At 29.6% G+C, this 25,048-nt stretch overlaps 2 protein-coding genes across 5 annotated transcripts; one reads left to right on the top strand and one right to left on the bottom strand.

Annotated features, from left to right (window-relative positions):
• The first annotated feature begins 62 nt into the window (after positions 1 to 62).
• Positions 63 to 8,371, top strand: LOC130900873 (GMP synthase [glutamine-hydrolyzing]). Of its 3 annotated transcripts, none has more exons than XM_057811794.1 (10): positions 63 to 236; positions 1,208 to 1,509; positions 4,499 to 4,616; positions 4,812 to 5,092; positions 5,253 to 5,434; positions 6,199 to 6,523; positions 6,613 to 6,883; positions 7,058 to 7,364; positions 7,648 to 7,836; positions 8,114 to 8,371. In XM_057811794.1, exons 2-10 carry the CDS (start codon positions 1,224 to 1,226, stop codon positions 8,213 to 8,215), a joined length of 2,061 nt encoding a protein of 686 aa, XP_057667777.1. In that variant the 5' UTR covers positions 63 to 236; positions 1,208 to 1,223; the 3' UTR covers positions 8,216 to 8,371. The 3 variants fall into 3 exon arrangements, with proteins under 3 accessions (XP_057667777.1, XP_057667774.1, XP_057667776.1); XM_057811791.1 differs by lacking the exon at positions 63 to 236 and adding an exon at positions 628 to 946; XM_057811793.1 differs by lacking the exon at positions 63 to 236 and having other exon boundaries at positions 937 to 1,509.
• A 952-nt stretch (positions 8,372 to 9,323) lies between these two features.
• Positions 9,324 to 25,017, bottom strand: LOC130900872 (WD repeat-containing protein 81). Of its 2 annotated transcripts, none has more exons than XM_057811789.1 (14): positions 24,735 to 25,017; positions 22,622 to 23,532; positions 21,793 to 22,300; positions 21,016 to 21,200; positions 18,410 to 20,095; positions 17,898 to 18,305; positions 16,879 to 17,054; positions 16,443 to 16,682; positions 14,728 to 15,100; positions 13,969 to 14,112; positions 11,529 to 11,781; positions 11,258 to 11,471; positions 10,051 to 10,307; positions 9,324 to 9,628 (listed from the first exon to the last, which is right to left on the bottom strand). In XM_057811789.1, exons 1-14 carry the CDS (start codon positions 24,833 to 24,835, stop codon positions 9,397 to 9,399), a joined length of 5,688 nt encoding a protein of 1,895 aa, XP_057667772.1. In that variant the 5' UTR covers positions 24,836 to 25,017; the 3' UTR covers positions 9,324 to 9,396. The 2 variants fall into 2 exon arrangements, with proteins under 2 accessions (XP_057667772.1, XP_057667773.1); XM_057811790.1 differs by having other exon boundaries at positions 11,267 to 11,471; positions 24,735 to 25,012.
• Between the last annotated feature and the right edge of the window lie 31 nt (positions 25,018 to 25,048).

Genomic DNA, 25,048 nt, shown 5'->3' with positions numbered 1-25,048 from the left:
ATATATATATATATATATATATATATATATATATATATATATATATATATATATATATATATATATATCGTGTTTTGTGCCAGGATGTAAAAATACCACGACTAAAACACCTGTTGAAGTTTTTTTTATGATGCCAAGAAATTTGAATATACAACAAAAATGGTTTGAAAATATTGGTCATTTTAACGATTCTGCGAAATGTAATTATTTTTGTTGCCAGGATCATTTTAATATAAGTAAGATTCAAATTTAATTTATTCTAGTATTTTATAGTATGCAAGTAGCCTATTAGATAAATATACCTAGAGTTGTAAATGTCTGAATGAATGAAAAGAAATATGTACCTATTTTGATCAGGAGTAAACTACATTTATTTTAGGCATTATTAAAAGTTTATTTAGAAAACTTGTTTAGAATTAGAAACAATATTTAGATTTGTAATAGCAGCAACCAACATAACAAAGCCTCACAGAGAGTACTTAATAACTCATATATGTCTTAGGCGACTAGGCGACTCTTACATTGATATAAGGAAAAATTCGGTTAACTTATTTGTAATTTTTTTACTATGATAGGACGATTGTCGATTATTGTTTTATTAGTGTTTAATATGTAATAAATCTGTTTGTTGGTAGGTAAGTTTTGACAGCTTAACGATCAAACTTGTTCATATCAAACAAAACAGGATAGTTAACGAAATCACATTATCCTTAAGAAATAGTAGACAGCTATAATTGAAGATTCAATTTCGATGATAAACTGTTATAATGTGATTTACTTTTAACAATTCTGAACTTTTAATTCTTAATATAAAATAGAAGAGGGGTCGCTAAATTTTCTATGAATACAAATTTGACATTGACATTTGACGCTTCAGGCAATTTTCTTCCTATCTCCAAAAATAAGATTTAATGAACAGGAGTAGTTAAATTTGTTAGTAGTAAAGGTACGGTATAATTGCCAATTAACATTACAGTCAAAACTTGAAGATAATATTTCTATTTGTGTTTAAAAAGTATAAAATGTCAAGTAATAGACGTCATCTTTGTTGTTTAACACGTGCCAATAATTATTTTAAAATATATATACACAATGTATATATAATAGAGTAATTTACTTAAACATAGTTGAATCCTTCACTAATATTGGTTAACGTAGTAATTCGTGGATAACGGTGATTGTGGTTATGATTAATTTTGGTTTTTAGGCTGTAATTAATAGCTATGCACAATTTAAACCCAGAAGGTCATTATGTCAATGTGAATGGAGCAGCAAATTCAGAGAAAGTGTGCATTTTAGATGCAGGAGCACAGTATGGAAAAGTTATTGATAGAAAAGTGAGAGAATTATGTGTGGAATCTCAGATAATTCCACTGGATACACCAGCTTTCAACATCAAAGAATCTGGTTACAAAGCTATCATTATTTCTGGTGGCCCGAATTCTGTATATGCTGAAGACGCTCCTAGATATGATGCAGATATATTCAGAATAGGTTTACCTGTATTGGGTAAGAATATTAAATAATCTGATCCTCATTCTTTTCTTTGCCTGTACACAAGTTTCTAGTGTTTGTCTTTATTTTGATTTCATATAGTCCTATTGAATTAGAATTGTGAGAATATTCAATTATTTTCAAGTGCATTTATTTAATACATTATTTGTTTTTTGGTAAAACAGAGCCACTCTAATTGTGCAATGTAATTGAAATAAAATTTTTTCTTTGTATTACAACTTTTTCATAGATTTATATTTTTGGTATTGCAAAACAGATGCATATATGTCTCTATTCAAAATTAAAATTTTTTCTTATATTGTATGCATTTCATATTAATATCCTCATTTGATTACATATTTTAATGTAAATGTATCCAATCATGTGGTTGCAGACAAGCCATAAGTTTCATATGTGAAACAGATTCAATGAAGGAAATACTGCTGATAAGCAAAAGAGAAGCAAAGGCATACTATAGTCAGTAATCACAGATCTGCTGATCTTGACTCTATTCAAAATTAAAATTTTTTCTTATATTGTATGCATTTCATATTAATATCCTCATTTGATTACATATTTTAATGTAAATGTATCCAATCATGTGGTTGCAGACAAGCCATAAGTTTCATATGTGAAACAGATTCAATGAAGGAAATACTGCAGATAAGCAAAAGAGAAGCAAAGGCATACTATAGTCAGTAATCACAGATCTGCTGATCTTGACTGCAGTTTCTGTGAAAAAGAGAAGGAAATTTCATGACTCATCCTATATAATTGTCAATATTAGCTTATAAAGGAAATTCTTAGGAGTTGAACTAATGAGTTTTGCTTTCAAGCTAGAAACTCCCACAGGATTCTCTTATTCTAGACAGCCTCAATGGGCTAGGGTGAAAGCGACCAATGGGGCTGCAAAGGGATTACCCAAGCAACTAGGATTGATAAGCCCTCTCTATTCTTAGTTTTAATATATTTTTCATTTGTACTTGCTCTGTGTGATAATAGAGATCTTAAAGTATTTATTTATTATTGTTTACGTTTGAAAATGCCAATAATAATAGAAGGTAGTATATAATGAACATTACCTTCAGTGATTAATTCTCATAGTATCATCTTCAGTAATATCTTGAAATAAAAATTTCAGATCAATTCAAGAAATGCTAGAAGACAATGCTTTTGTAACCTCTTCTAAAATTGGCATTAAATAACTGATACAAAATATTTATCATAAGGGTATATAATAAAATGTATATCTTTTTAATAAAAATATATATTTTTACTCTATAAGATATATATAAAAACGTAGTTTTAATATATTATTATACAAATTACAGAGGAAATATGGGAGAAACAATCAAAAATGGTATATATTGTTGAATAAATAATTCATTTGGTTTTGAAAATTTCTAAGAGATAACCTTGAGATTCATTCGAAAATAATTGAATTACACAATTTTAATGTTTATAATTGCAAAACATGGTGATTATTGACGATTGTGATTGCAAATAATATTGAAAGTAAAAAATGAAACTAATTGGCTAAATAGTTACTCGACAAATGGCAATGTGTGGAATTATTCCTACATTTTTGTTCTACAAAATGATCAAAATATATATTTATAAATTATTATATATAAATATGTCTCAGTAATACTTATAGCACAAAATCTCTATTTACTAAAAATTTGACCTTTTCACAAAAAACATTATAATCTATAATACTTAATTATTGTATTTATCTTTTCAGTAGCTGTATTTGAATACAAGGTGTAGAGCTTGAAAAACTATACTAATATATTATGCATAACTAATGCAACCAATTATTGATTAATTTTATTATATAGAAGTATACATCTCAAACAAACTTGATTATGTAGATATTATACAAAATCTCTATTTACTAAAAATTTGACCTTTTCTCAAAAAACATTATAATCTATAATACTTAATTATTGTATTTATCTTTTCAGTAGCTGTATTTGAATACAAGAAGTAGAGCTTGAAAAACTATACTAATATATCATGCATAACTAATGCAACCAATTATTGATTAATTTTATTATATAGAAGTACACATCTCAAACAAACTTGATTGAGTAGATATTATTTTAGCAATGTAGTTAACTTTTAATCACTGCTTTGTAATTTTGATTCACCTTCTTTGCAAGATGTGATTAAAAAATGTTGTTAATGAATTTTTATAATATTTTACTTACCCCGCATCTATTTTAACTAGTATGTGCCATACTTTCATCTATTATAACAAGATGGACAAGTTTGAATCTGTTCCAGGTTATTAAATTTGAAGTACTCCTTGTAAAATATTAATGTTGAACAACGCACTAACATGAAGTTGCGACAAAAGCACAAAAATGATGAAAATGTACAAAAAGGGAACAAATTTTTCATTCAAACTGTCGATTGGGCTACTGAGACGTTTGCTAAAACCTTGCGCTAAAAAAGGCATCTAAAAAATGGAACCAATGGCTTTCGCCTTAATCATAATAATGTTTTGTACCTCAATTTTCTTTTGATTCGCGAATTTTGAATTTTTAGTCTCTACAAATCTGTATATGCACATTCACCTAATTTACCAGGTTTAGTATCATGCGATTCTTCCAAATAATTAAACATTTGTCAAAAGGAAAACGTTTTGACACAATTCTTGACATTAAGAGGGCATGGCAGAGCATATAAAAACCATTCTCAAAAAAGTCTTACAGAAATACAATCATGGATTCAACTTTGCTAGATAAGGGCAGTACTTTGAAGAAGACTAATTGAAATGTTTTGTTACACAAACCTCGTTACAAACTTTATATTTAGGCACTTATTGGTTTGAATGTAGCTAAAATTCCAATAATAAAACAAACAGGGTGATAAATTTTAAACTTAGTATACAAATACCAAATCTCTGAAAATAGACTCAAGTACAATTGTGTCAAGTTTGAGTTACATCTATGTAAAGATTATAGCTTGTATTTGCTTTAGAATTAATCGATTTTAGGTATCTGTTACGGAATGCAGATGATGAATAAAGAATTTGGTGGAACTGTTATCAGAAAAGAAACTAGAGAAGATGGTGTCTATACAATTGAAGTGAATACCAATTGCTTACTATTTAAGTGAGTATTAGGTATTATAAGTATTATCTTTAAGTTTCTTTAAGAAATTTAAATATGTTTTTTTAAGAATAGTCATAATAAAAAGGACAGATTTCAATTATTGTTCCTGTGTATTACTTTTGCTATCCCATTCAAAAAGAAGTAAAACTCTTATATGTATCAAGTTTCTATTTCTCAATTAATGCATTTATCCAGAGGTCTTGACAAAATGCAGCCTGTACTACTTACTCATGGGGACTCAATAGATAAGATAGCGGATAATTTCAAGTCAGTAGCACAGAGTTCCTCATTTTGTGCCGGTATCTTCAATGAAAAATTACAATTGTATGGCGTCCAATTTCATCCCGAAGTAGATTTAACAACCCATGGTAAAACTATGTTAAAAAACTTCTTATTCGATATTGCTGGCCTTACAGGCAATTACACCATGGAAGGGCGAGAAGTAGAATGCATAAAGTATATTAAGAAAACTGTAGGTATGTGTATTTAAGACAGTTCCATTAAAAAGTTTCTTTCTATCCAAATATTTTAAAATTACGGAAATATCTATATGTAATATAGAAGTTATAAAAATGGATTCTCTTAATTTAAAATTCAAAGATAACTAATTAGATAACATTTGATTGTATGTTGTAGGTAACAACAAAGTACTTCTGTTACTTAGTGGAGGAGTAGACAGTACAGTTTGTGCTGCCCTTTTGCACAAGGCTCTAAATCCTAATCAAATTATAGCTATACACATAGATAATGGCTTTATGCGTAAAAATGAGAGTTCAAAAGTACATAATTCCCTTTTAAAGATAGGATTAGATGTGAAGGTGAGTGAAAGAAAATTAATGTAATATTTTTTATATTTATAAAAATTTTTATAAATATAATGTAAATTATATTTATTAAAACAACTGTTTTGTTATATCATCATGAAAAAGGAAAACATAAAATATATAAAAGTGATATTTTATTATTATCAGTTTTTTTCACAAAATAGTGTACAAAATTCTTGTGATATATAACAATTGGGGATTGCATCCCCTACCTTTAGATATAGGAGGGGATCTCACTAAGTCAGGATAGTCAAAAAGATAAGAGTATGTAACTAGTCTTAGTTCGATCCTTAGAAATATACATCAATAAACTAAATAGAGTGCGTATTATTTTTAACAAATTGGTCCTTTGAATACAAGCAACAACTAGTAATTGAATCACTTAATATAATCAGTGAACTTTACTTGTTTCCTATGCACTTTTTTGAGTGTAGCTTTATTAGTATCCCCAAATATTTAAACGAGGTTTCTTATATGGTTGGTTGAGTCAACCTCACTGAAAAATGTTAGAATATAGTACCTTTTATGTTATTTGAATTCAAGCATTGTTGAACTTTGAAATCAATTTTGTACTTTATATTCTTTATAAAGAATGTATGTTATATTATTTAATATATAAGTTATATTTTGGGAGAAAAGGTTGTACATATCAGATTCTTGAGAAATATTATCCAATCTGATATGTTTTTATTAGCAGTATAGGAAATTACTGACCTAGTTACTGTAAATTATAATAATTATCAATTATTTTCTGAAAGGTAATTAGAGCCGCATCAAATTTCATGGAAGGTACAACGATAGTTCCGGTAGATAAACAGGAAAGTAGTAGAACTATGGTAACCAAAATGTTGTGTAATACAACGAATCCCGAAGAAAAACGTAAAATTATTGGAGACATATTTGTTAAGATAGCAGATGAAATTGTAGCTGATTTGAATCTTAAAACAGAAGAGGTATTTTTAGCTCAAGGAACTTTAAGACCAGATTTGATAGAATCTGCCTCTAAATTAGTTTCATCTAGTGCCGATACTATCAAGACACATCACAACGACTCTGAACTTATCAGGAAACTGAGGAATGAAGGTATATTTTTTACTGCAACATTTTTTTATCATGTCATAATTAAAATAGTGCAATGTTTTGGGTAGTTCAATTAGAATTATCATTTTTAGGTAGGGTTGTTGAGCCACTCAAAGACTTTCACAAAGATGAAGTTCGAGCTATTGGAAGAGATTTGGGTTTACCACCTGAAATTGTAATGAGACATCCTTTTCCTGGTCCCGGTCTGGCTATTAGAGTTTTGTGTGCTGAAGAACCATATGTGGAAAATGATTTTTCTGAAACTCAAGTATTAGTAAAAATTATAGTAGAATTTCATCAAATGTTACAAAAGAAACATGCACTATTAAATAGAGTAGAAGGTTTTATCAGCGATGAAGAAAGGTAAGTAACATTTTCCTATGTCAATAAAATGCGTAAGCTTTAATTTTAACTTCTAAATATTATGTCAAAACAATACATTTTCAAGAGTATGCAAAACTATAATTTTACCTAACCAATACAAAACCATTTCGCTTCCTATATATATTCATTTAATAATAAATTGACAATTTGCAGGAATAATTTAAGACAAATTTCAAGTAAGCAGAAATTGACAGCTACACTGCTTCCTATTCGTAGTGTTGGTGTACAAGGTGATTGTCGCTCTTATAACTACGTTGTTGGAATATCTGCTGATAAAGAACCCGATTGGGAAGATCTCTCATTTTTGTCCTGCCTTATACCAAGAATATGTCGAAATGTAAATAGGGTGTGTTATATATTTGGAGGTAATGTGAAGGAACCAATACCCGATGTTACAACTACTTATCTCAATAGTAACGTTTTAAGTACTTTAAGACAATGTGATGATATAGCAACATCTGTGAGTATATTTTTGTCTTTTTGTATTGATCATACATTTTTATTATTTCTAGATTATTCAAGTCTTTGAAATCATACTTCTTAGATTTTTCTGTGTAATTTCTCTACAAAATAGTTTTTTATTATTAATCGAAAATATTTTTCATTTATTATATCATCTACGATCAAAACTATATCAAGTTGACCCTTCTATTGTTCCTCTGTCCTAGTGCATATACTTCCACATTATCCTTCCACATACATATTTTAATTAAACCTAAGCATATAATTAATTCCATTTCCAGATATTGCACAATAGTGGCCATGCTGAGTCAATTAGTCAAATGCCAGTTGTACTAATACCTTTACATTTTGATAGAGATCAGGCATTGAGGATTCCTTCTTGCCAAAGATCAATTGTTTTACGTCCATTCTGCACTCAAGATTTTATGACAGGTGTACCAGCCATACCTGGAAAACAAATACCTGTAGATGTAAGTATCCGGTTTTGAATTATTGTTAGAAGCAATTGGGTTTCCAAATTTGATAATGCTAAGACTTACTACAAGTGAAATGTTTTCTTAACATTGTAGATTTTAATGTATTAACAGGCCAGCATATTTCGGTCCATTGATTTTCTACTTTAACACACACTTATGATATTTCTAGATTTGTCAATATCTAGGGAACTAATTTCTCCCTTTAGTGCAATTGTAATATATTTTTATTTTTTGCATATACAGTTGTTTCAAACCATACTTGTATTTTTAGGTTGTTCAAAAAATGGTGCAGGAAGTAGTTCAAGTACCTGGTATTTCTAGAGTACTATATGATTTAACGCCAAAACCACCAGGAACGACTGAATGGGAATGACACTCACTAATTGTAATTATTATTTGTGAACTAATGTAATTTGTTAAGACAAATTGTTTATCTAATCAAAGTTTGTTTCATTGTTCAAGGTAATTTTGATTATTCTCTATTCATTAATACATAAGTTTGTATTACACACATTAAAATTTCTATCTCACGTCGCCGTTTTGTGTGCCATATTCTTAAAAATAGAACAAAGTAATAATAATTTATTGTTATTTGATAAACAGTTATTTCACGAAAAATTTTGCACATTATAGAAAATGCTTCAAAATAGTCGGTCAGAATACTTTTCTAAGTTTACATGTACTAAAAGACTAAAATATTTGTAAAAGAAAGTACGGCTTTAATGGTTGGCTTTTCTAAAAATTGCCTTTCATTAGAAATAAAATTCTGTTTTGAATCTGAGTAAACCTATTATCGATGAAAATATACCGTTCATTAGCTAAAAACTCCAATCAAAGTTCTTTTACTTTCTAATCATGCCAATAATTACTAGTTGGTAATTTTTTTAGCTCTTCTAGCGATTTTTAAGAAAAACGTATTATCTCAAGCACGTGTTATTATGGGTTTAAAACTAAAAGTATGAATAAATGTCGGACATTTTTGAGTTTTCACTAACTTGCTGATAGATAAAAGTTGGATAATGCCTTTAATTCGATATTGTCAGTAGATCTATAAAGCTAGCCGTTTTCCAATACATATGAGACGACTTATTTAATATTCATAAACAGTAAGCTGTGGAAGGGATACTATACTGTTTACAGTATCACTACACCATAATTGCCTGACGCGCGTAACCAATTTACCTTCAGTCTCTGAAGACAATAACTTAGTTATCGAAATGCGAGTCAGATAGTGTAATTGTGAGTGTTGGTGTAAACAGTGTGTTCAGTATAAATATCACCAATGGTTCCAGAAATTCCAAAGTACTATATGAAAGGTGCCGTACTATAATAACGCCCTACAGACTGTTCTCGATGCAGTTATTTAAGTTTTGGATCAGGTTTGACCCACAAAGCTAACGTCATAAAAGGCTGTGATTAATATGGTGCCAATATGTGTATAGATAAAGGTTAGGTGATATTGTTTGATATAACAAAAATGATTACTATTAAAATTTATTTATTTAAAATACTTTTGTGTATATACGTAAATTTTCGAATATATAAACTATTTGTTTAACACAACAAATTAATATTGCCTGTATCAGCTCCTAATAGAAGTAAACGATTAAGAGGCAAATAATCCATAGAAGTGAGAAGCCCCTTAAAAGAATCGCCTCTAAGTTTATTATTTGAGAAGGATGCATCACAAGTTATTGACGAGTGAACTCCTATACGGTTTCCTGTTGTTCCAGATATCAATTCATTATTGTGGATACTAAGACAATGGACAGGCTCTGTAGTCCCCCTAAAACAACAAATATATTCTAATTATTTGTGCTTCAACTGCTTAGGTACATTAGAATTTAATGTTGCACTATTACACTGTAAGTTATGTTGCCCCCCATGACTACTGTCTATTCGCTGATCTCAACAAAATGCTTTCCAGTGAGAAATTCAGCTCAAATGAAGAAGCAATTGTTGAAACTGAAGCCTCTCGAGGGATATTATATTGATGAATAAAATCGATTTTTGGCAAAAAATGTTTTTTTTTTCAGTCAGTCATACATATAAGTGATGTGTTAGAAATAAAGCATGAAAAAATGACTTTGAGAATAGTAGCTAGAAGTAGGCCACAAATGTGGATTTATATTTTACATTGATACGATGTATCGAGAATACACAAAATCATGTCAAAACTTGCGTTATACAATGAAAAAGATAGCAAACCTCATATGGAATTTTAGTTTTCCATCTGACGCATTCCACACACTAGTCGATTGATCCAAACTACTTGAAACTAAACTGTCCTCATTGTGAACTTCCAGTTGTAATACTTCACTCTCGTGTGCTCGCCAATTCGCTATAATGAGGCCAGTTCTAGTATCTAAAATCGTGATAAAACCTGACGACTGCCCTGCTGCTACCCAGTTGCCAGATGGTGCTATTGCTAAACAACGGATTAAACTTGAAAGATTGGGACTCATCTGCAAGAAGAGGTTTTGACTTGAAAATTATAACTTATTATAATAAATTAGCTAATTACTGTAAAGGAAATAAATTTATCGCTGTATATAAATTGAAATTTTATTGAATTAGTTCCAAACCTCAACTTTAATTTTCATTATAATGAGCAATTATCTTTACAGAAGAAAGCTTGGTAGGTATTATTTTTCGATATATTATTATGTACCCCTTATTAATTCAAGTTTCTGTGATTATTTATCGACTGCCTTTTGGCGGCGAGAATTAAATAAGAAACTTTATATATATATATATATATATATATATATATATATATATATATATATATATATATATATATATATCATATATAATTGATGATTCACAAAAACTATGACTAATTCTTGTTAGAGTACATTTTTCCGAAAAGTTTATAGTTGAATTATATTTTTTTTTTTAAATACGAGGGTTGCTCAAGTTTTTAAAAAAAATGAAACGGAAACCAACCATTTTGAAACAAAGTATTTTATTGGTTTTTGGAAGTATTCACCCTAAGGTTTATACATTTTTGCATACTCTCAAACCAATTCTGGAAACATTTTTTTCACCCTGAAGCTAATATCGTAGATAGATAGTATTGAATAGCTTCTTGAGGTGATAAAACAGTCTTCTTCGATGGTGCTGCATTACCAAAAGTTGCACAAAGCGATTTCATGAATTCTTGTTGAGTAAGGCCCTTTTTAAAATCATCCAACGTAAGCTTTCACGGGTGATTTCCATTTTTGCACAAACTTGCTTTTAATAGTTTGAATTGCCACTGGCTTTGCACTAACAAACGTCAATGTTCACAAATAGAGTGGTGCCACAACTCATTAACATTACCTGTTGTTCAATTATAGAAACGTAAGGCAACCCTCGTAATAAGGTTCTAAAGAAATTAGCAAATAAACAAATAACTAAATAATATACTTACTCTACTTACTTTCAATTCATATATGTAATTAAGAACTCTAGTATCTAGAACTTTAACAGTACCATCTGTGGTAGCTGCGAATACCAAGGTAGATGGTGCTGGCATACTTTTCAATGTATTGACAGGAGCAAATTTAGGAGATTCTAAATTACCCACATTTGCTCCCATGAAGGGATCCCAAATGTGAACTATGCTATCACATGATGCGACTAACCTACAAAAAATAACATTAAGATAAATAAAACTAATATATCAAAACTATAAAACTTACCTCAAACTTTCTAGAAATGTTATTGACAAAATGGACTTTTTATGAGAACTATATGTCCATTGACACGTAGAAGTAGCGAAACCGTCTCCCTGACTACGTAGAGACCAGAGTTTCACAGTTTTATCACGACTTCCTGACATAAAGCTGTTTTCATTGTCCAAAACATGCAAACATTTTACACTTTGAGTGTGACCAACGAATGTTTGAAGTTTGATTTGCTTGAAATTCAATTGGACGTCTTTTTCTGATCGGCCTAAAATAATAGTATTTATCAGTCAGGGGTCTTCCAAGAGACCAATAATTATATATCAACAATAAAAAACTTATTTCAATCGGATTGAACTGATGGAAGTTGGAAGTAGAAAATAAAAAATTATATTGCTTATGACATACATCCGGATAATTTTCATGAAATCTTCAAACTCCGGTCCTAGCAGTTTTTTAGAATAAACCTAAACGTTTTCTTTTCTCGAAAGAACATCATCAAGGATGAAAATGTTGGTTTTGGGATTGTACGGGCATTTGTGAGGAATAGAAAATATTTAGCACTCTGAAAACCATTCCTTCACTATGTACCAATATCCAAATTAGAACATTGTCTAAAGTCAAGCAAGCGACATAATACGTGGATTAACTGCTGGCTACAGGCTATCTGTTGTCACGATATGATTTTTCAGGAAATAATATTCTCTCCAAGGTAATGTTTAAACTAACTTTAAATCTGAAAAAAACTACACTACTTGTTTGTATGAAGAATTTCGAATAATCAGAAAAAGCCTGAATAATGTTAATAGAACTGATTGCAAGAGTATGGGAGCGATTGAAGCTTACGAGAAAGTAATCAAATGGTTTTCCAGTACCGAAATCCCGAACATTTTCCGAATATATTTTTTATTATACCTAGCTCAAACTGTTTCGTGAATAGGGTTTTTTTCACACATGGCATTTAAGTGGACTGAATTTTGCCTATAAAAGCATTTCCCCTTTATAGGCTGAAAAAAATCTGACAAGCCTATTCCTAACGCTACAATTAGTCCCAAAATTGGGAACATATACAAATAAATTTAAATATAAAATCAATTATGATAGTTGCTGACTCAAGCATTAGTATTAATTTTCATTGGACTTACAATGCTTTCAACTGAGGTTTTAACAGAAAGTAAGATTTTTTTGATAATTGAGTAAAAGCCACTCAATAATATTTTATAGTTGTAATATGTGATGATAAAGGTTTATTGGAGAGATTATAGGTAAAAAGAGGCGTTTCAATCTATAAAATTCGATTTTAGATAGGTTAGGTTAAACCTCAATTTGTTGAATCATTTGACACTATTTTTACAGTTGACCATTTGAAAAAATGGCTAAGCGTTTAAAACTTAATGAATCTGTTCTCTTCAAAGTCCAAAAGAAACTTAATATAATGCCGAATAATTAGGAAACAGAAGAACTGAATGTTTCAGTTACATTGTCATACATTTTTATCAGAGGAACAAAAATCTTTAGAGATTTTGCTTTACTACATATACCAATAAAAGTGATTGATGTTTGCTGTTTTTCGTGTATAATAAATTGTTATTTATTGTTTATATATTTATTTTCTTTGGTTTTCTAGTCCGGCAATAGCATGATTCATTGTTTTGTTGTATGTTACAAGTGCTGTGTTATTTGTAAATTATGGTACATATAATTTCAACAGAATTGTAACAATAGTTGTAAAACAGAAGTCATTTCAGAAAGGTATAGAGTAATAAAATGGGAAATTCCGTCCAGTTCGGCTCAATCGGTATCAATATCGAAATATTGTGTAGGGATTACTTAGGTAGTAGATTATACAGTTACGTTTTGCGTTTAACAAGTAACGTTTAACCTTCTAGGCCTCTGCCTAATTTCAACCCTATTTCAGATTCGACTTTCCTTTTTACGAGTATCCTACCGGCACGCCTTTGGCACATTATTTTCAATGTTTGTGAATGGATAACAATATGCTACACCCATATATTGACCCCAACCCGGATGGTACTACCTGCACTTGATAAAAAGAAAGAATTTTACAATGAAATCAATGCCAAACTATGAAAGTGGCTTAAATATTCGTTGGGTCACTCTGTGGTCCCTTTGCATACCTAATGAGGTTTTATTACTCTATACCTTTCTGAAATAAATTATAGTAATCCCTGTGAGAGTTCTGGTTCTGGTGGTCCATCACTTTTACTTTTAATTTTCTGTTGATTAGTACTTTTTGTCATATATGTACCAAATACCTTAGGCAGACAAATATATGGAATTTAAACACAGTCAAGAGCTTTATTGGTGGTAAGGAATACTACAATAGTAGTTTTGTATTATTATTGATTGTAATTCTACTTTTCTGAAACTCAGAATTGAGTTCTTTAGTGATATAAATAAAAATTATTACTATTATTAAATTTAAATAGCAAACCTATTTCATACTCCCAATATGCTAACCAATTTCCTCGTAGATGTCTACTTGAATTTTCGATTCTATTACTAACCAAGCTTAATAAATCCATATTAATGCTATCTACATTTTCAGATTGAATATCGATCCTATTCCCAACAAGGGCTGGAAATACAACAATTTTCAGTTAATATCTCTTGTATAACAATATTATATATTATTATCGAAATGTAGATGTAAAGATTAGAAAGTAAAAAGCTTTAATAAATAGGAACATTGTCAACATAATCAGAAAAATCATAATCATCATTGACAAAAAAATATCAAGAGAAAATTATTAGAGAAAACATTTCAAAAACAATCAATGATCAATGTGTTTTATATAATTATAATTAATATTAAAATCCTTAGAGATGGCTGGGACATTCGTCTACTAAATTAGAGAATAAGTAAAAATATTAGAACTAGATTTCATAAGAAATATTTTTGATTTTCATCTTAAAGTAATGTTACAATTCAAGGAAAATCAGGGAAGAATAAAAATGTAAAACTAAATTAATAATAACTCAATAAAGTCCTCTTCTCAAAAACAATTAGAGGAAATTAGCTGACGTGCTCGTTGGAGATGAGCTATTGGAAAAAATGATTATTCTCACATTTTTCCAAATGTTTCTATTTTGCTTTTCTCAGGAACTGCTTATTCGATTATTTATGTGGCCATCTTATATGTAAAATTTAATTTATTTAAAATAACAAAAACAAAAGTGCGAAATTACTTACCTATGTTACTGCCAATACTCGAAGAAGTGACTAAAGGGGTAAATACATTAAAATCTGACAGTTTAAGAGTTGAAACTGTTTTAACATTAGAATTTTTAATTTCATCCTCATATTCCTGACAAAGTTTACAAATCTTATCATAATTATTTAAGGCAGTTTCTAAGCAGTTCAAACCCAAAAGTTTGACGAAAGGTAGATAGGCCGTATGTGCTAGTTCCTTAGTAAATACGTCGATAATCTCTAATAATGCCCTTTTTTCTACAGTTTCTTCGGACGCTTGAGGGGTTTCGGTTAATTCAGATGCCCTTCTTTGCAATACATTAATTGTTTCTTCTTCTGTGTTTGACTGTCCTATTGATTCTAAATGACAAGCCTAAAAGGTATTTATTTAATTAATTTGTATATCATGTTTATGTAATCAGTTTCAAAATACATAATCGATTATCCGGAGTAATTGATGCATGTCAGTGTCCGGATAACTGATTTGGACTCGATTTTAGTCTTATTCGCACTGTAATATGAATAATATACTGTTATTCAACTCTTTTATCAATATATACACTGTAAACGAATGATTTTTTTAACCAAAAACAGAACAACTCTAATTTTGCAAATTACAATACAGTATGTTTAAGGATGCTGACAAAAGAAATCAGATATTTTTTTTGCTTAAGACTACTACAAACACGTTTTTCTCAGCTAAATAACTCTATACACCTAGACACCTTATCGTGGGTTGGAAAATCGTTTTCTACTTCAGTGTCTTCTCCATCCTCCTGTCTTCTTGATTATCGTTCTTTATTTGATGCACAATTTCATCGTCAGAAAGAATCTGTTCGTCGAAGTCGCAATTTAACCAATCGTTTATATTGGCATTGTCACACTCCTCAAAACCTGGTGCTTCATTGATGATTTCTATTAATTCATCCGGTTCATAGCTTTCTTGTGGTTCTTGAATGTCATCTGGATCAGTATTATTATTACGGTGGCCCAAGCATCCGCCGGCAGTGTCTTTTAAATTCAATATCTTGTAACTGCTTAGCACAGATTATTAACCATTCTCCATATCTAGAAGCAGTATTTGAAGCAATTGCTTTCTGTAGGAACGTTCAAATGGATTTAAAGAGTTTAAGCCAGCCAGTTGTAGCTTTGAAATTAGGATCACCATTCATCATTTGTATATATGCAGTGTTTTTTCACAAATGATCAGTCAGTTAATTGTGTTGTCCTTGACTTCTAATTTGCATAAACTAAGTATACATTGCCAAGTTTAGCTCCTGATTTCATTGATTTTCTTTTTGTACTCCCATCTTCACTGTCTAGTTTGGAAGCATAGTCTTTGATAGTTTGATGCTGCTTTTTAATGTCCGAAATCGTAGAAGTGCTAAACTAGCTCCCTGATCTAGCTCTTCCAATATTTGAAACAATTGACAAAGCTACACTTTTACGTTTAGACGACATCATTTACAACAACTTAATTTATCAGTAAATAAAGTACAACATGTAATCACAAACATCACAACTTAACCAGTAAACGTAAGATTGTCGACAAAATGACGATCTTTTGTTTTGACAAGAGGGATTACGAGCGCTCGGAGCTAAATTCTGAACTGCGACGAGCGCTACATTAACACAAATTTTAACCAACGGACGTCCGGATGACTGGTATTCGAATAATTGATGCTCTACTATAATATATAAATATGTTTACTAACCTTTTCGCTTTCATCAGAATTAGTATAAACCTTATCAAAAATCAAAAAGAATCTCTGTAACGCCGGTACTAATAAATATTTCTTAGTCATATCAACCCCTATCCTTATTGAGAGAATATAAATAACATCTAAGTACTTTCTAGCCAAAGTATTTCGCGCAGTACTACCGCTAGGAAATACATGATTTGTTGAATTTAGCAATCTTATGATGGGGTGGAGTATACATGTTAATATCACATCCTAAAAATACCAGATATTAGTCGGTATAGTTTAATAATTTCTCTTTTCAGCATAGTTTTGGCTGGTCTGGAGAATGCGTCATATTTTCAGCTATGTTTAAACTGTATTAATATAAACAAAATAAACTTAGAATTTTGAAAACTAAATATCTGAACTAAACTATTAAGTGGCTACCATAAAAAAAACGGCAAAATACCTGTAATTGATTCATCAGCGTACCATCTGTTAGATAAGGAATTATACTTTTCAAAAGGGTCAAACATGATATCAACCCTCCTTCCAAATTAGGCGTTATTCGTTTTTTGCTAAGAGTTATTAATTCAGTCATGTATGGAATGTATTGAAATATTATTATTTGTTCTCCGTAAAGAGCTGAAATATAATGATAATTATTGAATTTATAAAATTGTGATTTTAACATTTCTAGTATAAATATTGTAGTGAGTACTTCTAAAAATACTTAAATACGCTAATTCAGTTTTTATTTGTGCATTTTATCGCTTTAGTTTTATATTGAAATTCCACTTTTGCTATTCATTTTTGTTTCCATCAATTGGATACTTGTTGACAGAAATATTTCAATTTCAAAAAATATAAAGATAAAAATAAAAAGATACAAAGGAAATTAAATATGATTCTGAATGAGAGTAATAAGTTTCATTGGAGATTGGAGAGACTATTAACAAAAATAAATTATAAATATAGCACTTGTCTTCACAATTGATAAATTATAAGCTGATTTTGTTAATTACACTGCTCTACAAAATCAAATAATAAAAGTTAAAATATATCATGAAATTAATTCCATTACACTTCAGCATTTAAATTTGGTACATACTGAATTAATTGTTCTACAAAAACTTGAAGTAATTTTATTTTTAGAAGTTGACGAGTATCTGTATGAACGTATTAATCTTTTAAAACTTTAATGTGTATTAATTGCAGTATTAGTTCCAATCCTTCCACTTCCATGTCAACATTCAATGGTTCGAAGCCTGCTATGAACAAGCTGAAAACATAAGTTCTACAAAACACATTACAAAGAAATGAATAGTTACAGAAAATTCCATACAAAACTACACTGAATACATTTTCCTTAGAATCTAATTTAACAGAAAAAAATCGCAAGCAGTTGTCTTACATAAAATAATTTTGTGTAAAAAGTTTGTATCTTGTATTTCTTAAAGTAGAATACTAATTATTATAATAACTTACCTGAAATGTTTGTTAAGCATTCAAGGATCTTAATAGTAGCTTGATCACCTTTTATGAAATGCGAAGTTATTGAAATATCCTTAAAATTATATAAACCATCAGGTACATAAGAGGATATGTTGTCTTTACCAATATAACAAAGAGTAAGCATTTTTAACAAATTTCTAGATAAATATTTCGCTGACAATAGTGGCCCTAATCGATGTGATAACCATACCAAACTGTCAGCGCTCATTTCAGATATTTTTGTACTAGATTTTGATCTTTGAAATTCAGTTTTTGGAAAATTCGGAGTCACTGATTGTTCACTGAATTCGGTTTCACTCTTTTTGCTACCAACTTCACAGGTTATATTTGTCACATTACTGTACAGAGTTTGAGGAATAGGAATCGTAGGTGATTTCATGGCTGAAATAATAAAAAGTTCATTTATTATACGGGCATACTATTTCTTAGTAAAATTGAAGTTGAGTACAAATAAGAAATTATAGGACAAATGATAGTAGACTTACTATCTGAAGAATCACTAATTTCATCTTCTGAATGTAAGACTAGCTCAGCGTTAGTATGAATTAACGTTTCCATTGCTTCTTCTGCAGTTGAATGATTAAATGGTAATTCAGATGAGACATTCAATTGAAGATGTTCTAATAAAAATTTCATTTGATCCTCATTATTCTTTTCTTCTTCTATTTCAAACACCTCCTCCCTAACAATGTAATCTTTTCCTTGTAAATGTTTACTACTTTGTTGATTAGTGGGGTCACCATTATCACTTTTATTAACATCCATTTGGTCGGACTCTATTATCTTCAGGTGAGAATTTCTTTTTGCAATTTTCTCTGAATGATTGTGTAAGACAAAATCAACTAAATCGTAATCCTTATAACCACCAACCGCCTCGACAAGTGGTACTACAAAATTTTCTAAAAACTTTTTTAAACCTAGCCTCACCATTAAACATAGGAGAAAACTGTGGTGGTATAATTTGGCAATTTTTTTAATATAAGGTAAATGAGTATCGACACATTCATTTTCATAAAGTTTTAAAATAGGATCTAATAAATACTTTGCTGTTTTCTGAGGGCCTAGTACTCTTGAAATAGGTTCAAAGAGGTACCATGCTGCCAACACTGAAGTAGGAGGGTCTTCAATAAGTTCTTTAATATGTGGCAAAATTATGTACACTATTTCATTGTCAGTATAATTGATATCATCCAGAAGAATATCTAATTGCTTGGCACACATCTTTACTTTACATTCCGCTATATTTTGAGCAAATAATATTTTTGTTTTCTCCAAGTTTTCATACTCAGAACACATTTGACCGTCACAATCAAAATGATACAATATACTTAATTCAACAGATACATTTTTAAATTCTTTGAGATTCTGTAAGAGTTCATAAAGATATGGAAAATGTTTGGAAAATGGAATGGTCATATGCATGAGCGGTTCTAATAGTAAATAAGCGCTGGGTGGTGGTAATCCCATGTCAGTCACACCCGTATATTCTTCTTTCTCTGGTTGTAATAATAAATTGACAATATACGAAATGCATGGAGGTATATCACAACTGTTCAAAATGGATAAACAGCATTTTAAGCGATTCTCTAATGTAGTACTGGAGTTTATAGAGCCTACTGGACGCAATTGTTTAGCCATAAATATTTCTAATATAAGACACCCTAATACTTTTAATTCATTAATACGTCTAGAAGTAATTATATCTACATAATTGCATGTTACAATAAAATCATTTTGGTTAATTATTTGGTTTGATTGACGACATTTCAACTTTTGTCTATATATTTCATCATCGGTTAGTAGAGAATAATGCCTATCAGTTTTAATATCCTGAATGTTTCCATTGTAGTTTTGGTAAAACGTCTTCGAGAGAAAATTATGTTTTTTTTCAAAAGCTTCTAATAGAAATTCAGGTTTATAATCCTTTGGCAAATTAATCGTTTCAGATAATACCAAGGTATTAATAGGCGTTTCAATAGGTCTATTAATAATGCTCAATAATTCACTTCGATGTGTACTTGAACTTCGAATTGCTTTATTTGTAACATCTTCATTCAAAGAAGATCGACCACAAAAAAGCATGTTATTTGAATTTTCATTTGTTAATCTTTCATCATCACTGGTGTTTGATTCATGAGTACTTATTGCGGAATTGTTGCGAACTCTAGATCCTGCAACAACAAAAACAATTTATATTTCTTTGCCAGCTAATTATGAGTAGTTTTTTTATTGGAAATGTGGCAAGGAAACACCAAAGTGGACTAACTTCAATATATTTTCCGAGCTTTCGAATACTTATGTATTCATCGTCTGGGGCTGAAATTATGGTCAAATACAATTTTGATATGATTAAAACTTGTATATATATATATATATATATATATATATATATATATATATATATATATATATATAATCAGTTACTCCTAAGCTTTCTGAAATCTTTAAACAGCATAATATTAAAGTAGCCTACAGTCAAACACTTAATATTCACTCTATTTCTCTATATTTACTAAAGTAAAAGATAAAACACCAATCAATAAATTGCCTAACATAGTATATGAAATACCTTGAAATTGTGACAAAAAGTACATTCGAAAAGGTCACTGATCAGTCGAATAACTTCTCACAAGAGTGATAGCAGATTATATCCTGATAGATGTTCATTAGCGACTCATGTCTATCACGAAGTACACAATATGAATTATGAATCGCCTCTTCTGTTTCTTAGTTTTTTTTGGTAGTTTTTAAAAGAAAGATAAATTATGACGTTTCGACTTTTCTTCAAGTCTTTAATAAAATATGATATTGACACTGACAATTTGCTTATTTATATTGATCTATAGATCACCTTCATCATGAATATCAAAATAAGGATAAAATCAACTTAGAACTTTGGAACAAATCAATATAAACATTTAGATATATATAGAAATTATTCCCAAAAAATTTCCCAATATTTGAATTAAATTTAAAAGATTAAAAACAAGTTGAATAAGATACAGTATAAAAAAACTACTTGAAAAGTAACATTTCTTTAGATCTTGATTATTCCATCAGTTTAGGAAGCAAAATATATAAAATTACTTACTATGTCTACAATATTGATTCACAAGTACTCTTGGAGGAATTTTGGCAAAATACTGAGAATCAGTGGCTCTTGGTGGATGGGGATGAGAAAATAATTGAACTAATCCGGATTTTGTTAAATTCTCGTGTTCATCAGCTAAATTTAGGCATACATTACGGGATCTTATTGCTGGATTACCACTTAATCTAAAAAAATCATATTATTAGATATAAATATAAATCAACTATTAGATCAGAGTATTGCACGTATTTTCAAGGGATATACATACAAAACATCTCAGAAATTACTGTTACATACAGGGGACATTGTTATTATATTTCTTACAAAAAAGTGAATAATGCTTTCAGCCATTACATATATTGTAATATTTGATTAGATTGATTGTACAGGGAAATATATTACTGATTAAAGTCATTTTTAACTAAGTAGAGCATTGATTACTAACATGTTGTAAAATAAGTAACTGGTACCAAGCAGGTACCAAACGTTATTCTGTAACTTGTGTCATATTGTATAAATATTGAAAAAGACTAGCTATTAAAATGTGGGGTTTTTATGATCCAAAACCTTTTGGTGACTTTGGCTTAATAACTTTAAGATGTTACTAAGATAATGAGAAAACACAACCAAATGAAATAACTTTCTCAGGCTTTTCATTCCATTATATACCTATGTGGTTGTGATTGTTTGTAAATATGAAAGAATGAGAAAATATTTGTTTTAAATTTCATAGGCTTTTATGAGTGTTATATACATTTTACAAAATGCAACACTTACTTATAGCCAAAAGTAAGATCAATCCAATAATGTAGTTTCTCTGATACATTTGGACTTTCCAAAGCCTTCCTATGATTCTCTATAAATTCTTCTGGATCTGATGCCCAGGCAGGAACAGATAAGTCATCTAAATCTTCGTGTATACTTCTAAAAATACTTGGATCTGTATAAAATTCTGGAATACATTCATCCGGAGTCCACTCTTGTATCCTTTGGATAGAGCTGGGATATTCAGCAGGCACCCATATTGTTCTAACATTTTTACAGAGTACTGATTTCAGGGTTTTCCTAGCCATATATACATAGTACGTAATAGGAGATAATACATCAGAAACGTGATGAGGAACCTGAGATTGGCTGGTATCAAATGTGAGATCAAGTTGGTGGTCTCCTTTATTTAACCTAAATTTAGATTTTTTCAAGTCTCTCCAATTTCTTCCACATGCCGATGTAAAATCGGTAACCCATGGAAAAACATAATGGCAGTTGGGATCTCCTAATACTCTACCTAAAAACTAGACATTATAAGTAATACTAATAGAGGAACACTCATATTGTGGAGTGAATTTAATTAATAACAAAATCTAATTTTTTCTTTATGTACAATTATACTTAAAAAAAATTCACTTACTTGTTTTTGTTTAATCTTCAATGAATAAACAAATGCATATTTATACTCAGGGTAAGATAAAATAGATGAAATAAAAAACTGGTATCACATTACCAAGTAATGAAATAAAATAAATTTTGCAAATGTTAACATAAAATAAAGAGGAATTAACTCAATCTAACCAAACTTTCTTTGAAGTTAAAAAATATCTATACTCACCAGATAATTTATTCAATGCTGATATGTAAGTAAAATTTGAAATTAATCCGTTTATCCATAACTGGCACAAATCATTTAAACTTTCATCTTTAACTTGTACAACATCATAAATGTGAGAGCTGTAAAAACTATAGTTCTTGTTGCCATTAATGTTCCTGATACTATTCAATTTATTTGCAGTATTTGTTTCACTAGCTTTATATAAATTTTCATCACAATGTAAGTTTGAGGTTATTTGAGGAAAAATATATATCCACATATCTTCACTTACAAATATATCATTTAACGTTATATCTCCAAGAGTTAGGCTTCTTTCATGTAAAGTTTTCAATACATTAAGTAACTGATAAACAATAAACAGAGACTTAGTATGACTTTTATCCAGTATTGCAGGGGAAAATGTTACACAATCATTAATATTGTGTTCTATATAAGGTAAATGGAATATAAACATTGCTTTTGGAGTTTCCACAGCACAAAGTGCAGGAAAAATATTGAGATGTACATGAAATTGAGCAGACTGGCTTACATTTAGACTCTCCTCATAAGTATTAATTATAGGACACCCATATATTCTTGTTACTATTTCTCTTAAAACAATGTTATATTCAGTTAATACAATTTTGGTTTCACGATTGGAGTTTTTAGAAACATATTTTTTATATGCTTTTTTCCACAAGTTGATAAAATTAGTTTGACTGACATATTCCATCAGTAAAGAAAACAATAAGGGATTTTCATCTTGTGATGAACGAATCTTTGGGAGAGGAAATATTTTGCAATCTCTTTTTAGAACATAAGAGATCAATACTTTTACCCAAGATGGACCAAGTTCTTCTTCTGCTGTAGGCCATGCTTGAAAATTTGGTTTTTCGATAAACTCAGTTAACTTCAAATGCTTTATTAAATTCCTGTAATAGAGAATAAAATTTAATTATATTATATAAGAAGGTGAAAATAAATAGAAAACAAATGTTTTTACAGATTGTTGGAAGACACATTGAAATAACACAATTCAAATGTATTTATAGATAATAAATCATTTAAAAAAATTTAAAATAAAGAAGAAACATTTTTAGTGAAAATGTCCAAAAAGGTTTTTTTATCCTACAAACTGATGAAGTCTTGCTCAACTGACCAATCTCATTTAATAGCCATTTTTAATTATCTTCCTGCTCTGAACTGAAACATGGATAGAGTATGAGCATTGATTGTTCCATTTATTTAACTGATTAGATATGGCAACAAAACATGTTTGGCTAATCATGCTTTTAAAAAGGAAATTAGTGCATAATACAGAAAAAAGAACAAATATTTCACATAAGATTACAAAAAAAAAACAACCAAAGAGAATACATCTAAAACATCAGGGATCACATAACCGTTGGTTGAATTTCCAGAAGAAACTCACATTCAAGCTACTCTTATGATTTTTCAGTGTGTTCAAATAAATTGAAATTTCAAACAGCACATCATAGTAAACACACATTACCAGTTGCTACTCCACTTTGACAAAATAAAATAGCTCTTGACTGGAAAAATTGTCAAAAGGTAATCTTGAGAAACAGGTAAATAATTTAATATAATACAGAGGTTATTCATGGTGAATTATATTTGTGTGTTCCCTACATAGCAAATACGATCATTGTGGTGGCAACAAGAACACTCATCACATCATAACTAAGGCTCACAACCACCCATGTGAAGGTGTGGTACAAAGTAAGCATTGAAAGAATTAGTGAAATTTTCAAAACTCAAAAGCAACAAAGATTGTAACCATAAGAATCTATCTTATTATTTGATGTGGTGTGGGATATTATAAGTACATTTGAAGCATTTTTGTGACACATCAACAAATATCTTACTATTGCCACAGAAGACTTACAAATTGCAACATAACTTCTTAGAGCTTTTATTTTATTTTGTCTGTTTCTCCATTTGTTTTTATTTACTTCCAACTGGGTCAATTATTATAACGCTCTGGATTACGTGGAATGGGAAAGACTAGTCGTGAGTGCTTAGTGGAATGCATCACAAAAAGAGTATAAATCATAATTCTATAGTTTGATTCTCATGATTGATATAATCATAGTACAGTATAAAATATACTCACTTAAGCCATAATTTACTCACAAAAGCAACAAATCTATCTTCTTTATTAGTTTTCTTTATATACTTTTTGGGTATTCCAATTTCCTCAAAAGCATCAAACATTTCAAATCATTTTTAAAAATATTTCAGTTATAATTTTTAAATGTAAATATTAATCTCTATTGAACTATTTGTAAATTTGTTTATATCTTATAAAGTAATAAATTACATTTTTTTTGTTTTTATTTTTAATTACTCACTTTAACGTCAACCATCAATTGACAGATTTTGACAATGCATAAAGGTAAATAAGCGACATTTTATGCTTTGTCTAAT

This window comes from Diorhabda carinulata, chromosome X (assembly GCF_026250575.1).
Source record: "Diorhabda carinulata isolate Delta chromosome X, icDioCari1.1, whole genome shotgun sequence".
NCBI lineage: Eukaryota > Metazoa > Arthropoda > Insecta > Coleoptera > Chrysomelidae > Diorhabda > Diorhabda carinulata.
The sequence above is the reverse complement of the archived record's forward strand: the minus strand, read 5'-3'. Positions and strand labels throughout refer to the sequence as shown.

Bases quoted from the DNA above. Each gene is read 5' to 3' on its own strand.
- LOC130900873 (XM_057811794.1), top strand. From the start codon at position 1,224: ATGCACAATTTAAACCCAGAAGGTCATTATGTCAATGTGAATGGAGCA. The intron at 7,365-7,647 runs GTGAGTATATTT...TTCCATTTCCAG, and splicing joins GTGATGATATAGCAACATCT to ATATTGCACAATAGTGGCCA. The intron at 7,837-8,113 runs GTAAGTATCCGG...TTGTATTTTTAG, and splicing joins GAAAACAAATACCTGTAGAT to GTTGTTCAAAAAATGGTGCA.
- LOC130900872 (XM_057811789.1), bottom strand. From the start codon at position 24,835: ATGTTTGATGCTTTTGAGGAAATTGGAATACCCAAAAAGTATATAAAG. The intron at 18,306-18,409 runs GTAAGTCTACTA...TTATTATTTCAG, and splicing joins AATTAGTGATTCTTCAGATA to CCATGAAATCACCTACGATT. The intron at 16,683-16,878 runs GTATTTTGCCGT...TGGTATTTTTAG, and splicing joins CGCTGATGAATCAATTACAG to GATGTGATATTAACATGTAT.